Source organism: Heliangelus exortis, chromosome 3, assembly GCF_036169615.1.
Source record: "Heliangelus exortis chromosome 3, bHelExo1.hap1, whole genome shotgun sequence".
Classification (NCBI taxonomy): Eukaryota; Metazoa; Chordata; class Aves; order Apodiformes; family Trochilidae; genus Heliangelus; species Heliangelus exortis.
The window spans coordinates 61,889,507-61,906,588 of NC_092424.1; the positions used below are offsets into that span (position 1 = coordinate 61,889,507).

General features: G+C 41.4%; 1 protein-coding gene across 1 annotated transcript in view; it reads right to left on the reverse strand.

The window, feature by feature from the left end:
* The window catches only part of RSPO3 (R-spondin 3), a 60,837-nt gene that overhangs the window by 19,217 nt on the left and 24,538 nt on the right, over positions 1-17,082 (reverse strand). The window contains exons 2-4 of the mRNA XM_071741001.1: positions 5,511-5,702; positions 3,880-4,026; positions 1,247-1,444 (exon numbers count right to left, since the gene is read on the reverse strand). Coding sequence (XP_071597102.1) covers positions 1,247-1,444; positions 3,880-4,026; positions 5,511-5,702 — 537 coding nt within the window. The remainder of the gene's footprint in view (positions 1-1,246; positions 1,445-3,879; positions 4,027-5,510; positions 5,703-17,082) is intronic.

Consider the following 17,082-nt stretch of genomic DNA (forward strand, 5'->3'; position numbering starts at 1 on the left):
GTAATCTGTAAATAGCTTTCCATGGCTTCTCCCCTGAGGCAGGCACACCTCTCTGCCTCCTCAAGGCATCTAAAAGTTCCCATAAATCAGAAGATCTAGACAGTTTTTGGGTAAGGAGGATGTGGCACTTGTAGCTATCTTGTTTGTAAGATCCTCCTTCTACCATTATTTCCCTTCTCATGAGTTATATCCATAAGTATATCCCCTGGAACAAACCAACCTTCAAAAAGATTACAAGCTTTGAACCCCTTTAGCCTTTTTATAAGCAATCTACAGCAACCCTGCTGATATTTAACAATGAAACAGTAAGTTACTACTTGGTACCCGCAGCTCATGCTTGCTCACAGGGGGCAGCTGGTCCACCTATTCCAGTCATCCTCAAAAGGGGTGAAACCTTGCTTTTGAGTTGGGAGGAATGGGGGAAATAGAAGGGATGGGGAAATGGAAAGCACGTCCATCAACGCTCCTGTGCTAACCAAGGCAAACTGCACTGGGGGACATGGCAAGTAACTTCCCTGATGCAAGAAGGGGAAGAAAGGGAGCACTGGAAAAACAATCTCTACTGGGTGGAATTTGTACCAATTTGTATTTCACAGCCTTCTTAAGCATCTCCCATTCTTATCATGCAGGATGCCTTTTGCTAGATGCCTGGACAGAGAATAAGTCCAACAAGCTGGCTTGTGCAGAGGAGCGGTTCTGCTTATTGGGTATTGTGGTCTTTCCCCCATTCCAGGACTTTGTGACCGAGATGCAGATGTCAGGATCAGGCTGTGTTGTTCAGCCAGGGCTAGTTGAAAGAGTTCAGGGTGGGAGGGAGGCCACAACACTGTGACTGCAAGAGTTATGGTCTTACCTGTAAGGCTGCGTAGCTTTGGAGGAATCCCATGGCTGAAGCATGAAAGCTGGCTGCCTGATACCCAACAAACAACTCCCACCATGACATGTTTGCTGATGGATCTCCTTGTTCTGATCGCCACACTCACCACTTATCTTGGCAGCTCTTTCAGCAGAACAGAGGGAGAAAGTGCCTTCCTATCCAGCCCACCCTCTTCTCTAGATCACACAAAGCACATTTTTTGAGCAATGTTAGGACTTTATTTGCTCCAGGCAGGGGCACAGTTCTCTCCAACCCAAAGAACATCACGTCAGTGGGAGCTTTGGTGAAGCATGAGGCCTGGGAATTCATATGTGAATTATTAAACAAGCACAATACCAATCTCATATTACGATGATGATAATATGGTACCTTTTCCTTCCTTCTGACATCTCTTTCTTTGTACAATACATTTTCTGCTCTCGCTTGTAGCTGGGCAAGGATTGCCCCTTGCTGACGGATGCTGTACGATCTCTCTGACCCTTACTTCATTTCCTCTTTTGAAACCACATGTTTTTCCTTTCTTTGTGCAAGGGCTCCATGGACTCCACTCACTAGCTTCACAGTGCACTGCAATAAACATAGGACAAGCTGAGCCTGGCCAATATATTTTTGTATACACAATGCATATGGTACATTACTTTTATTCTGCATCAGCCAAAAGGTGACAAAAATTAATGGAATTAATCAGGATTTGCAGCAATGAATTGATTGAAATTGGACTGCTGAGGATATTCTACACAAAATAATGTCAAATAATTATGTCAGTTACTATTTTGCACTTGATGTCTTGCAGTTCGAGTCCTGAAATGGGGCAACAACAATACAATTGGTCTCAATGAAATCAATTACTGGTGCTTTTTCTGAGGTTGCTTTGGTTTTGTGGAGATATAAATCCTTGTGACTTCAGTGGAATAAAACTTTGGTAATGCTTATGTGAAAGGAGAGTGAAGTTATTGGGTCAAGCTGCTGCAGCTGGTCTCAGAGGTATTGAATTTGGAAGTCAATAGAGGTATAAAGGACCAGCTGATATCAAAAGGAGTTACATTAAGAATCAAGTATCTTTGATGATCTGCTGTTTGGTATTCAGCTTAGATAGTGAAAGCCATCATCTGCAGCATACACAAGCTGAAAGCAGGCAAAGCAGGGGGGAATTTGGGCCAGGGGGGTTGCAAGCTTTTCAGAGAAGTGCAGGCTGCAGTTTCTAAACTACAGTGATGGGATCTGAATGCACATCCCATACTATTGGGAACTCAAAAGGTATGCAGCTGGACACTTGTCCAAACAGTGTAGCCAAAATCAGGAACAACCTTGGAAGCTTAACAATGTGATCTTAATAAGTATCCTTCTCTAGTGCCATCTCCACAGTATACTTATTTTGCAAAAAAATAGTAATAATTTATATTTATTTTATGTTCACATGCTTGCTTAAAATTATAAATGACCGTTGAAGATGGAAAGGGCCCCATTCCCTCTATAAGGAGGAATTTATAAGTCAACGTTTTTACAGCTCTGGAATTTACTTCCAAATTTTTCAAAACCTAAAAATATAACTGGCCACAGGTAATCTCTGAACCTTCTGCCAGTGAATTGTCATGTGGGTCATTTTGTTTTTCATACTGCACTGGAGCTCTCCTGTTAAAATAGTAGGCCTTCACGTGCACAAAAATGTTTTTCCTCCTTAGATTTAAATGGCTTTTCCTAGTTGAGAATGACTCATTGTTAAAGCAGCTAAGTCTACAGCACTTGGAAACAGCCATCAGGAAACAAAACCAATCCCTTGAATTTTTTTCCAAGATGAAAGTCTTTGCTTAAAAAATAAACCAGCAAAAACCACCACTACCACCTGAACTAATACGTATTTGAGAAGGAAAATGCCAAACAACTGTACATTATTGTTATTCCTGCATTACTTCCCCTCCAAAACACACCATACCAGGGAGAGCTATGTGCATGATACTGTGAGGGAAGAGATTTCCATCATGGGCAGAATGTACCTAAGTTCTCCCTGGCTGCTGGTAGCTGAAGAGGTTACCACTTCTAGAAGAGGTTTCCGCTTCTGCCGCAGTTCACAACCCTCAGCCACCACAATTTACAGCCCGTGGACTAAAATAAGCTGAACCTTGCTGCAGCTTCAGCACGCCAATGGCAAGGGATGTCAACTGCAGCAGCCCAGAGGCAAATATATCACTTGCTCTGCTTTCAGCTGGAGGGGTGGCAGAGGGATGGAGCAGACACTTAGGTGTGGTTACCTCCAAAATTGCCCCGGTGTGATTAATCGGAGCTTGTGAGTCAGAGACTGGAGAGATACAAAAGCAGGTCTCTTCTCCACAGCCAGTGAGTCACAGGACCAGTGTCGCCAACCTCATTCCTTCATTGACACTGCCATGCTTTTTGGTGTTTTAGTTTAATCCTGATTCTGTAGTCAGATCATTATGCACATGTACTATCTGAGGTTTTGGGGTTTTTTTTTTGTTTAGTTGCGTTTTTTCCTTAATGTTTTAGTTTTCAGGCCTCACCTTTGAGAAAGTAAGCTTCAAAATGGCAATGCACACATGCTTTAAAGGCTCAGGTAGTACAAGGGAGGCAAAGCAAAGCAGTTAGTACTTCAATCTTTCAACTACTTGTGGGGTCTGGCTCAGGATTTTTGAACCTTTGATGTTAGCAGTGCTCCATAACACTGTAACAGAGCAAGTAAGAAATGGATGTCATTCTACCTCAGGACAGGCTAAACAGGCCTTATTTCCTGAGGCAGAACTGCCCTTAGCATCAAGGCTAAGGGGTCCAACTTTTGGGGGCACAGCTGAGCTTGTGGTTCTTGTGAAACGGCAGACTTGGGAAATGCTTTGAATTTGTAGTTCTGGGTAATACATCTTGTGATGCAGAACATTTCCATTGTAAGTTGCACTGCCCTGGTGGTGTAACTGATTTTGCAGTTCATGCCCTCCTTAAATCCCCCATCCCGTGTGAGGAACCCAGGCAGGATATGGGGGGCCCAGACTTACCAATGCTAGTGCACTCCATTGTGTGATTGTTAGCTTCCAGCCCATCAGGGCACTTTTCAAGGCACTTTCCACTGTATAAGTAAAACCCACTTTTACATTTTGTGCAGAAGTTTCTGGTGAAGCAGGTATCACAGTCAGCTTTACATTCTGAAACGCAAACAGTAAACAATGTTGTTGCTCTTTGCCATGAAACACCGTGGGCTCTCTCACAAATACCAGAATCACACAATTCTAGCAATGTTAAACAGTCTTCAAAGGATTCAAATTTTATTTAGATCTTCTTCATGGCCTGTACACACAGTAAGGCCAGCCACAAGTGATCTTAGCATGAGTAAGGATATACTAAGGATGGCCTGATTCTGAATGGTCTCACACTGCTTGTCTCCTTGCAGACCTAAGCAAATGGAAGACAGAGCACAGCACATCTGGTACTGCTTCTGCCCTACACTGACATGGCACAGGAACTAATTCACCCCATTGAGCACCAGTACTTGGCCAGCTCCACACTATCTATTTTCTTCCATCCATGGGGAATTAAAAATACGCCAGAATTTAGGTCTGCTTAAGACTGTTTTACATCAACATATTTTCTTAAATGACTCCCTGATGTTCAACCAGGTGTCCTGTAGTGTTTAATATCTTCTGATTATGACTACCCAAATTGGCATTAGTAGCACATTTCCCAGTTCTCAGATATTTTTAAAAGAAATACATAAAAACTCATGTATGGCACGGCTGATGTCTGATACGCAAGGCCACACACTGCTAAAAAGTGAGAAAATACTTTACAGTGTCAAATTACTCTGTAAGGTTTTACTCGGGGGTCTGTTCATTAAATAACTTTTATTACCAGGTAAAAACTGGGAGAGTTGCTTGGCCGTCGCTCTTATGTTTTTATATCACCTGTGGGATTAAAAACAGTGAATTCAACAACAAAAAAAGGATTGGGGAGGACATTGTGATCTTTTCCAGTTCATTTATGGTTCAAAATACATAGTGAGGTCAAAATGTTGTCTGAGCAGTAAAGAATAGTTATGTTCTCCTTCTCCCATCCTGGAGGCAACAAGAACTGGTAAATTCCCCCGAATCAAGCCAAACCTCACCAGATGGAACCTGGCCAGCTGTGTTTAGAGGACTACACTGAACATGAGACAAACTAGAAAGAGACCAGGGCAAGCCACATCTCCCAAGAATGCCACCTGCCATCTTCTCTCCTTGTTGTGGGCATCAGGTGAGTATAGGCTGTGGATTAAATGTCTCCAGCCACTGAGATGCAGTGTCCCTTAGCCCGCTCTCTTCGGAACCACCACCTCACCTTTTAGCTTCTGGAGGGCAGTGCCAGACACCCACAAGCATGTCCCTTTTGCATGGGGGTGTGGAGGAGAAGACCATCACCTGGGTCCTAAGCAGGTCATTCAAGCAGAGCTGGGATCTCTGAGCTTTAGGCTATTTTGTGATTTTTCAGCTTAACTTCTTGCTCTGGTTAACATTTACTGCACTACTATGAAAGAACTGACCAGATAAAGACACAGCCTGTCCACCTGCTTCTCTGTTGGCTTGATTCCTAAGGGCACACAGCATTCAAGTGAGAACAAACAAATCCATACCCTTCCCCTTTACCCAGCACTTACTTGCACATTTATTAATGTCGGGATACCGTGTCCCATAGTATCCGCTTGGACATGAGGAGAGACATACTCCAATCTGTTTCATGCCAATCCTCTCCAGAACAAAAAAGAGCCTGGGCTTACATGACAAGCATCCATTGTAGTCAGAACATGTAGCACACCCTCCTTGGCAACCCTGGCTCACATTAGGATGCACTGAGAAGAAAAGCATTAAAAAGAAGAAAAGAAAAAAAGAAGGTGAAAGAACAAGTTATTAGCCAAGACCATGAAATAATGGTTCCTCTGTTTCTGCAAGTGTGTACCATGCACCTCTCTGACAGCTCTTAAAGGCTGCTTAACTTTTTCTTGTATCTCTTATGATACATTTCATTTCAGTGATTATTTCATCTGCATAAAAATTAGAAGCTCAGCTGATGCGCTCCCATCTTGCAGAAATAGCTAGCAGCAAATTATATTTGAAATAGATTTTATGAAACAGCAGCATCCTAGAGAACAGTTATTTTTCTTTTAGTTATTTACAATAGTTTTTCTCCCTTGTATATACTTGGCTCAGCAGATAAATACATGTTCACTTATTGGTGCTTTTCCTAGCTGGATGATTAAAAATCAACCTGGTGTATAATTTCCTTCATTGACTAAATGCCATTTGATTGAGTTCTGCTGTGCAATAATATGCCCTTGTATGTTCTGATGCTAATTTGCCTTAATAAAGAGACATGGGAGAGCCATCTTTCTCACCCTCCTTCCTTCCCTGGAATGTTCTCTCTGGCATGTTTTTAATCTCTAACAATTACAACCTGATGTTCAGACTTAACTGTGGCATTTACCCTGCTCCACTCCCAGCATGGAGCATAGGTGGGATTATATTTGCCTTTCAAATGAATTGTTCTAATTCTTCAGACAAGGCAGGGAAAACTTATTATACTGCTGAAGACTATTCAGTGCTTCTTTAGGAGCTTGGGGGTAGCTGACAAAAGGATGCTGTTGCAGACTGTGTTTTCAGTGGCAGAGATTAATCAATGTTTTACTTCTCATTGATAAAAAATAGACTCACATCTTCCTGTACTTTAGAAGTTATTACTTACTTTTAATTCCTTCTTGGCTGCATTCTTAAATAGGGGTTGGATCTGAAAAATAAGCATCAAATAGCTCCAGACCCTGTGTTCCCTGTGACCCAAGCATTTTTCTAAGTTTAAGCTTTCATCTCTCACTCTCATACATCTGGTTATATTTCATGTGTGATAGAAATCCTGTCCTCATTTACATTTTGTAAATCCTATTTGTAAATACTATTGGCTTCCTGATCTACTTCTCCTCAGGCCAGTGATAATTTTCTAACTATGCACATGCTATACTTTGGTTGCTTATTTTAGTGCTTTGATTTTTTTTCTGTGCAGACACTTTGATATGTATATATATACATACAAACACACACATATATGTATCAATAGCTTGCATACACAATGAACTTGCTTGTGAATCCATGGCTTACATGTTGAAAGCCACCAGTACATGATGGAAGGGAAGTTCAGGAATACCTCTGTACTTTGTTCACATACAGTTTTGACAGAAAATACATGACCTGTGAATGAGAAAAGTACTCCCCTATGATCTGAGGTTTTTATGACCAGTCTCACAATCTGAGAAACCTCAAAGGGAATTGAAGCTAACTTCTCCTATTTCATTAATACAATGAATGAAGGGTTATTTCTCTCAGGAGAGCTGAATGTGTAGGAGAAGAGTGAAAAAATATGAAAATATAACAACCTAGTTCTCTGTGCTCCCCAAGATGCTCTCTTTGTAAAACAACCTGAAGGAAAATGCTTTTACCTGGAGACACCCCTATATTATTAGAATAGACTTTGTTCTGTGTAGTGAGAAGCTGCAGTTCCAATTTAGTTATCAGGCTTACCTTTCACTAGAATCAAAATATTGCATAATCAATAAATATAGCATTTTTTTCCTAGAGTATATTGATTTTGAAATTAAGAGTCTGAAAAATTTGCTTTCTTCTGAAAGTTAGGCAGATGAAAATGTCCTTGTCTCTCTCTACCCCATGCCTTCTGGCTTTTGTATGAAGTTACATTCAAAGGCAGACACAGTAACGTGATCGAAGAAGCTGACATTATTTAAAAAGTATTCATGACTTTCTTTCACTAAGTCTGACAGAGGGAAGAAAAAGGAGCTGAAGTACAAAATATTTATCATCAAAGCTGCTATATAAAATATAGATGATCACTTTTGACAGGAAACATATTATGTGTGAGCACCTGTGGCACATCATTATGAATAGATCCTCTTGACAGACAAACCATTATGTTCAACTGCTCTGAGGTCAAGGTCTGTGTGTGAACCCTCGAGACAGGCCATACTTTATTGCCAAAAGATGATAATTTTCTATTGCTAAGATCTGTTATATGGCCAATTCCCACCTTCCCTTTAATTTTAGAAGTATTAAGCATAAAATAAAATGTATTCGTAGCCATTTTCACAATATCTGCCTCCTTTCATACATCTCATACAAAAAACATGGAAAAAAACCCAAAGCCTGTAGTTCCAAGTGGAGAAAAAATTAAAATACATAAGACTAGCTCCATTTAAAGGTTGATTTTATGGCATATTATAACTCAATGTGTGCAGCAAAACAAGCTCCTGTTCTTGGAAATACACAGAGCAGAAGCCTCATTGAAAAGTCAGAATTGACTTCTAAATGAAGAAAGTTTTTATCTTAAAAGCTATTGAAGGGGTCATCTTTTGATTGTCTTCTGTTATGCCTGACATTTCTTTGAACCCTGTATCTGTGCAATGAGACTGCCTCTCATTGTGGCTGTTCTGAATGCTAGTGTAGGCTCTTATTCTGACTCAGGCATGACACAAAGCCAGGACAGCCAAGAGCTCCAGAAATTGTTTCTGTTTAAAAGCACAGCACTGGTCTTTGTTATTGGACCTGGAAGAAAATAAATTATGAAGGAGAAATACTTGTGTCCAGAAAATGAGATAGCATGCTTGAAATAAGGTATCTTCAAGCTCCATCTGAAGATCTCATTCCTATTGCCTCTCAGCCTTCTCCTTGTCTGTTTCAGATCCAGGCACTTGCCTGAACCCTGTGATACAGGGGCTGGTCCTAATGAGGCCATTTGGGGTCAAAAGGATTCCAGAACAAAATGAGGAAACTCAGGCTCTGAAACATCTTTCTGACACAGAGAGGGAATTTCTCACTGCTGTGCACAGAACTGGTCCTTACTGTTCCTCCGTCATTGCTGCAAGATGTCAATGCCTGCAGGTCTCAAGCACTTCCACAACTGCCCACTGTAACCCTGAGGAAGCAACCAGAAGTTTTACCCACTTTTTCCCCCCATATCAGACACTGAGCTAAGAGTTTAAGACTTGCTACAATAAACTGGGAACATAAGCTCCATGTGAAACTCTAGACACAATACACTTGGTCTTCATGCAACCTACTCCATTATAGAGACAAATGAAATGAAATATGAAAAATAGTCCACAACCCTCAAAACTGACTTTGATGAGGATGAAGTACTCCATGCATGCGCTGCTAGGAGCAGTGACTGCCATCAGAGCTGACCCTACATGCCATCTGTCTTCTTGCATTCAAGTACTCCTTGACCAGAATGAAATCCTAGACTCGAAAGGATGGGAAATACAGCAGAGCAGTGGGCAAGGCAAGTGGTGGGAGTGCAGAGATCCACAGATAAGTTCTTCCCTATCTCTTAGACTAGTGTCCACCATGCCTTCTGACTTGTCAGGTAAAAAGTATGTATGTGCAGGCTCGTGAGTGGCTGTAAGTCCAGAATCTATCCCTCCATTTTTCTTTTTATAAAATCTAAATACTGGAGATCAGAGAAGACACCAAATAAATCTTGAACTGTTCTCTTCCCCCGACCAACTTTAAGCCCTGCTTGGCTTGGAGGCCTTTTTTTTGTGTACAAGCTCTTTGTCCAGATATTAGTTTTAAGCCTCATTAGTAAATGAAATCACTGAGGGTTTTCCTTTCTTAGAATATTTTCCTAAGTGCCGCTCTGGAAACAATGAGTTGCGATCTCTGTTAAAAACAGAAAGTTAAGGACAAAGAGCTGAATTTGAAGCTGAACTTTCAAAGATGGAACGATAGGAGATTTTGGTGGCATGCAGGAAACAAATTCTAAAAATTTTTAATTAAATTTTTCTATAAGTTTTACATTATATATAGATTAAATTTATGGGATCAAAAAAAGAAAATGAGAAAATACAAGAGGAATCTGTGTGGGTACATGTTCTGACAGCCAAGGGAAAAGCTTGGGGTAGAAGAAGACTCTGCTGCTGCTGAGGTGCACCAATCTACAAGGTGTCCACCTAGAGGCTTGCCCTTGAAATGGATGTGCTAGACAAATGAGACAAAAGAAATCTATCCCTGCTAGAGAGCTTCTGCTGCTCCTGCTTTCTTGAGCTTGCGTGTTCTCACAGGAAATATTTCCACAGCAGAGCTGCTCTGGAATTCGTCCTCCTCTGTTGGGCTGACCCTCACCAAGACACCCAGGCCCTGTATTGCCTTTACCCACCATGTGGCACCCACGCAGGCACTAACCCTTGCGGTGGAAGGGATTTGGGATGGAACATCCCATGGGTTCTTGTGTTGCTTGAGTGCTCCATGAGTTCACTGGTGTTCATTACTCTCTCTCTCGCCTGGTGCGAAGCAGCTGCATGTGGCAGTGGCCTGAAAACAATACTTCATGTAGACCAGAGCTCCTCTTAATCATGTGGACTGGCCTTTAGGCAAACGCAAACAGCATTTGGCACAGAGCTCTTCTAATGAGAAAACCATTAAGGAATTCAGTTTGCAAACCACAGCGTGTTTCCTCAGACTCTTTCTTGGACAGCATTTCTCTGTGTGGAAATGCGTTTGAAGTGGAATGGACAATGGTGGGGCAAAAACACTGAACCAATGTGTAGACAACACGTAGTGCAGAGCAAAGAGAAACCCCAGGAGTGGTGGGACAGCACTGGGAGAGCAAGTACACATGGGTTTGATGTGTTTGTATTCCCAAATGAATTGCCAGCCTGGGGCAAGGTGAAACGTGAGCTCAATATTGCAGACTAAACTCTGCTTGATCACTTGGCCTTAAGTCACCCACAGGGAGGCAAGGGACATGATCTGTTGTGATGGATCAGCAGCTGGGCTCTGCAGGGAAGATAGACCCATACGTGGCAATCACCACATTGGATTTCCCTTAAGTTTTCTGGGATGCAACTGAACTGGTGGTGATAGCTGAGGAATGTGGACGCTCTGTCCAGCCTCCCCTAGACAAAAGGAGCAAAGCAGAAAAATCTATCTAAGAGTCATCTGTTAAAGGCTTAACTTCTGTTTCTCTTTGTGATTTGTGCTTTGTAAATATTGTAAGATTTCTTACTAAGAGGATGGTAACTCCTCCAGATATTTGCTTGACTTCAATTTTACTTCAGAGCATTGCTGCCTTCTACAGTACAAAGCAGAAGAAGAAGATCCTCAAGTGTCCTCCTGTGTTTTGAAGGAAAAAGATCCCATAAGAATGAAAAAAAAAAAAAATTCCTCAAACATCTGCCTGGCTTTACAGAGTATTTTCCTCCTCAAGAGGCTCTTCCCATCTGAGGGAAAAGAAAGCAACTTAAAAAAAAAAAAAAAAGGCAAGTGTCAACAGTTCTAAAGAGCAACAGAAACATGAGTATGGGATGGTCCCACAGTCTCAGGGAGTATCCTTAACTGTTTTGTAGTGGTGTCTACAAGCAAGGAGGCCCTCAGCTCAAATGTCCACGATCTCACTGGGGAATGCCTCATCATTATTAAACATATGTCTGGCAAAGTGATCCTGAAAATTAAGTATACTGACTGCCAGAACACATTTCCCTGAATTTGGTTAGAACGAGCATCAACAGGCTGAAAATTCACACCAGGAGTGCAGAGTTTTATGCAGACTCCTAACATCTTCAGCACAACAGAAATCAGCCACAGTAACCACAAATGGCTCTTTCTCATTCCAGAGAGTTTTGTAAATAAACTGAAAAATTCTTTTCACGGAGAGACAAGGGAAATTGGCTTTTTTTTTTTTTTTTTTTTTTTTTTTCCTTTTCTTTTTTTCCCCATGTACAATGAAGCAGCACTAAAATTTAGGGTTCCAGGAAGCTTAACCAGGATAGGAACCGAAGACGATCCCTGAGGCAAGCTGGCTTAAACACCCTGGTAGTGATGGTAAAGGTAGGACATGCAATATCTTCTCACATGAAGTTCTAAATCCTATAAGCAAGCACAGATCTTATTTTTAGAGTCAGCTGTATCTGTTTCCAAATACCCAGAGGTCAAGACTGTACATTATGAATCTTTTCTAAAAATGGAAATCTTAATTACATTATCTCCTCCTTACTGTCTAGATAAGAAGCCCTGCTACGGAAGGGGAAGTATGAAATCTATAAAGACTAGGAACCTAGTAGTTGTATAACCTAAGAGTTGTATAACCAATGTGTCATGACACTTGTCAGACTCAGGTACTGCCAAATAAATCATTTGTGTGTCAGTTTTGGAAATAAGTTCTATTTGATGCACATATGCTAAGACAGTATTTTAATACTCTAATCCTGCAACATGCCATCATGAAGACACCCAGTTGGTTTAACTTTTTTAAAGTTGTCAACACCCGTGTTACTCCCATGACTCCCCAATCTCTTCCCTAAAAGAGAAACATACCTCTAGCAAGTAAAAAAAGCCCAGCTCTATATTGCACATGCTCATTCTTTGAACTATGCAGTCTACTTGATTTTCTGATTGATGCTAGCATTCCTTCTATTGCTAATGTGTTTTTAACAAAGCTCTTTGGTGCTCAGGTTGTCCTGGTGGCAGCTGAGCTTGTCCCCCCAACCCCATTTGCTTCTCTTGTGCATTTCTTTAATGTACTGGAGACTTTGACTGTTGTGTATCACACGGATGCTCCTGGACTTCCAGGCTGTATAAGGATCACTCAGCTCATACTGTCGACATTACACAACTACAGTAGCATTTGCAAGTTTCTCATTTCCCACAGGGTCTTTTGAGACCAGGGTTTTTCTCTCAAAGTTTTGTTTCAGAAACCACAGAAAGAACAGCAGGATGTAACAGATTTTACTTTCCATGCTGGGGACTAGGGAGAAGGGTTTAAACAGCAAAAGCCTGTAATCCCATGTCAAAACTGTGATTTTCTGCTACCATGTTTACAGCGTTAAAAAATTAATAAGCCAGACAGCAAGCCAGCCCACTGCCTTGGCGTTGCTCAGATGTGCCTTTGGTCAATTACTTAATATCCTCTCAATTTTGTAAGGGGAACTGATCAAAAGCTTGTACTGAATTAAATATTTTTTTCTGTGTAATGATTAAATTCATACCATACTGAAGCTAAATAAAAGCTCTCAAGTATGTTGTTTGCAGTAGAACTGTTCAGGACTGATGCTTGAAAACATTGAAGTGGAACCTGTCTCTTTAAATTCAAGTCTCACATCAGGACTTAAATGCAGATTACAGCTGCTAAGGAGTATCACAGTGCTGGAAGGCCTCTGAAAATTGTTTTCTATAATTTGTAACAAGGGGAAACTGTGATCTCACATGTTTGTAAAGGAAAAAGTGTAAATTTTCCAGACTGATGGGACCATCCATCTGTCCGTGACACAAAATACTGGCCAAAATTCCAGGCTTAAATTAATGATTAAAATACTATCTCTAGTGACTGCTTCTCTGGTGCAGTGCTGTGTAGCAATGCGTGTGCTATCAACACTCAGCAAATGATGACCCAACCATTTTCACCTTTCCCTCACACCACTGGGACTCATGCCAATCTGAAGAAAAAGAGAACTCAGAACTTTTTGAGTGCAAAGCATGAGAGTATATATGAAACTGAATTGAAATCTGATGGAAAACAGACAAGAGACTTCATCACCAGTCAGCTTGAACTCATTGACAGAAGTCTTGGCCCACCAAAGCCAAAGGCAAAAATCCTGTGAAGAGATGGAGGTGAGGATTTTACTAATCAGTTAATCAACATTAGGGTAATCAGTGGTTTGGAGCACAGTTACCTGATTTTCTAGAGGGCAGTGTGATTGGATGGCCTGTTTGGATTGGGGTTAAATAATGTGTCGAGGTGAGATTTAAGTAGGTGCCTGGTTCCTGAGAAACTGACTCAGTTCAACAGCTCCATGTGCCTGGCTTGTCTTGTGCAGTAACTATGAATGGCACGTAGTTAGGGCTTGTTTCATCACCCCTTCTGCGCGCTGCCCTCCCTTTGAAGTCTGAGTCTTCCCCTCCCAAATGGCTTTTCTGCCTCACACGCTGACCCACATGAAAGAAATTTAGTGCTCACACCAAGCATCATTCACTTCCCCCAAACCTTAGTACATCTAACATCACTGCAGTGATGCACAGCAGGCAATTTACAGTGGAGTTAAAGCCATGCTAGGAAGCATTTGAGCTGAGTCACTGGGGTGCTGGTGTTGAAATCAAGGCTATTGGCCATTTTGTGCTGACATTCAATTTTGATGTGGTGGTGTGCCACCACTGCTCCAAGGATTTGCATGCCAGTCCACTCAGCTGATTGCAAGAGAAAATGAATTAAAACTTAGCAATTTTGTTGTTGGATTTTTGTTTTTTTTTAGAAAATGTACTATCTGTGGACAGTATGCTTTTATCCCAAAACACGTTAATAGTGTAATGTTGACACATCAGACTTTCTAGACAGGTGAATTAATTGAATACAGCTTATACACAGGCTGTATTTGAAAATAAAAACTGCAGACTGCACGGGCATGTTAGTGACTGTTGTTGCCAGTGGTTGCACAGGCCAGACAAGCTCTGGGCAGGCACACAGTTAAATGTCAGGCAGCATCATTATGACCTCAGAAAACCATTCAATCACAGCTTTCCCTCTGACCCTAATTGGCCTGCAGCCCTATGTTGGGTGCATTAGTGGTACAAGAAGGTCTGAGCAGGGGCCAAAACTCCCTGTTGCACCCATGTTGTCCCCTTCAGTGTAGAAGACCCCCTCCACCGTGGCTGGGTCAGTGTAGGATGAAGCCAGGTGCCCAGTACCCACCTTCACCCATTCTCCTCTCACAAAGAGGACCTCTATGGCCACCACCTCCCTTGCAACCTAAGGCTGAAGGTTGCCAGATTGCTCCAGCCTCTTGAGGATACTGTAGAGGATGCGCAGCAAGTGGAAAATCAGTTTAGCTGTTTAAAGGGATGTCTGCTCTTGAGGGTCACACCTACAGGGGATGATGAGAATGCTATTTCACAAGGATTTTCAAAAGTGGGATTCATGCAAAATTTCCAGAAAATGCCAGAATTATGAAATACGCCACAACAGATTAAAAGGTGATCTGTTTCCCTGTGTTGGAAATACTTAGTTTAACCTTTTAGAACATTCATATGACATAAAATAACACAAAATTAAGCACTCCAGATCAAAAAAATACTTCAGATTGAAATCTCAAAAAAATCAGCCCCAGAAGATGAAGAGGACTTTTTTAGTATTCTGTAAAATGCTTCTTTTTTATTCTACAAAAAAAATCAGTCAAAGGTTTTCTAAAATAATTCCATTTTTAACCAGAGTGACATATTCTAATGGAATTTTGTTCAGTCAATGATTTTCTAAGTGGCTTTAATTTGAAATAATAATAGTAAAAATCCAAAGATGATAAGGAACAGTAAGATATAACTTTAATTTAAATGAAAAAAGACATTCTAAATTTAAAATTAAAGTGAGGCCACCTATTGACAATACTGGGTAAAGAAAAAACCCCCACCAAAGACATATTTATATATAAACCAAATAATTAAATATCTATTAGATTTAAAGTTTCTGTTATTAAATAGTTTCACATAATCACAAACTGTAAGGGTTGGAAGGGACCTCTTGGAGATCATCTAATCCAACCCCCCTGCCAAAGCAGGATCCCCTAGAGCAGATTACACAGAAACACATCGAGGTAGGGTTTGAATGTCTCCAGGGATGAAGTCTCCACAACCTTTGTGGGCAATTTGTTCCAGTGGTCTTATACCCTTAGAGTAAAGAAGCATTTTCTCATATTCTAGCTAAATCTCTGTGCCAGTCTGAGACCATTGCCTCTTGATCTGTCACTGGACACCAGAGAAGAGGCTGGGCCCATCCTCCTGACACCTGCCCATTAGATCTTTATAAACATTAATGAGATCCCCCCTCAGCCTCCTCTTCCCTAAGCTAAATAACCTGAGCTCTCTGTCTTTCCTCAGAGGGTAGATGCTGCAGTCCGTTTATCATCTTAGTGTCCCTGTGCTGGACTCTCTCCAGTAGTTCCCTGTCCCTCTGGAACTGAGGAGCCCAGGACTGCACACATTACTCCAGGTGGGACCTCACCAGGGCAGAGTAGAGGGGGAGGATAAATTCCCTCAGCCCGCTGGCCACACTCTTCTTGATGCCCCCCAGATGGCATTGGCCCTTTTGGCCACAAGAGCACATTGCTGCTTCATGGTGAGCCTGTTGTACATCATGACTCCCTGTTTTTGTCCCCCAGTGCTGCTTTCCAGCTGGTCAACCACTGGTCAGTACTAATGCATGGGATTGTTCTTCCCCAGATGGAGCACTCTACCATACTGAACTTCATAAGGTTTCTTGCTGCCCAGCTCTCCAATCTGTCCAGGTCCCACTGGATGGCAGCACAGCCTTCTGGCCTGTCATCCACCCCCTCCCAGTTTTGTATCATCAATTAATTTTCAAATGGTACACTCTATCCCTTCATCCAGGTTATTGATGAATATATTTAACAAGACTGGACCCAGTATTGACCCCTGAGGGACACCACTCATCCCAGGCCTCCAGCTGGACATAGCCCCACTGACCAAAACTCTCTGGGCTCTGTCCTTCAGCCAGTTCCTAATCCATCTCACTGCCAATCATCCAATCCACACTTCTCAAGTCTGGCTGCGAGGATGCCATAGAAGACAATGTCAAAAACCTTGCTGGGTAAAAGTAGACCACATAGACCATATCAACTGCCCTCCCCTCATCTATCCTTTTAGTTATGTCATCATAAAAGGCTATCAGATTGCTCAAGCATGGTTTCCCCTTGGTTAATCCATACTAACTACTCCTGATAACCGTCCTGTCCTCAATGTGTTTTGAATATTTTATAGAAAGAACAACAAAGTCAAGAATTTTGAAGCCACTTTAATGGTTTTCTACAATAGCAAGGAAAAAATGGGGAAAAAAAAGCCTTAAGGGTTAGGTTAAACTTTAAACCAGTTTAACCTAAACTGGAGCCAAAAACAGTTGGAAAGTTTAATGGTTAATCTATGAATTATAATTTTTGGAATTACTGATTTTTATTTGTCTGATATATTATTTAATATTCCTCATGGCCATCAAATGTGATATCTGACACTTTTATTTTATGAAAATATACTTTTGTGAAAGTATTTCAATGATAACAATGGTAGGAGTCACATAATTTAGGCTGAATCACATCAGCATCCTGAGGGCACATGTTTAACCTTGTACTCTGTGTGCAACTACAAGTTTGTGAGACACCTCTTCCTTCCCAACCTGCT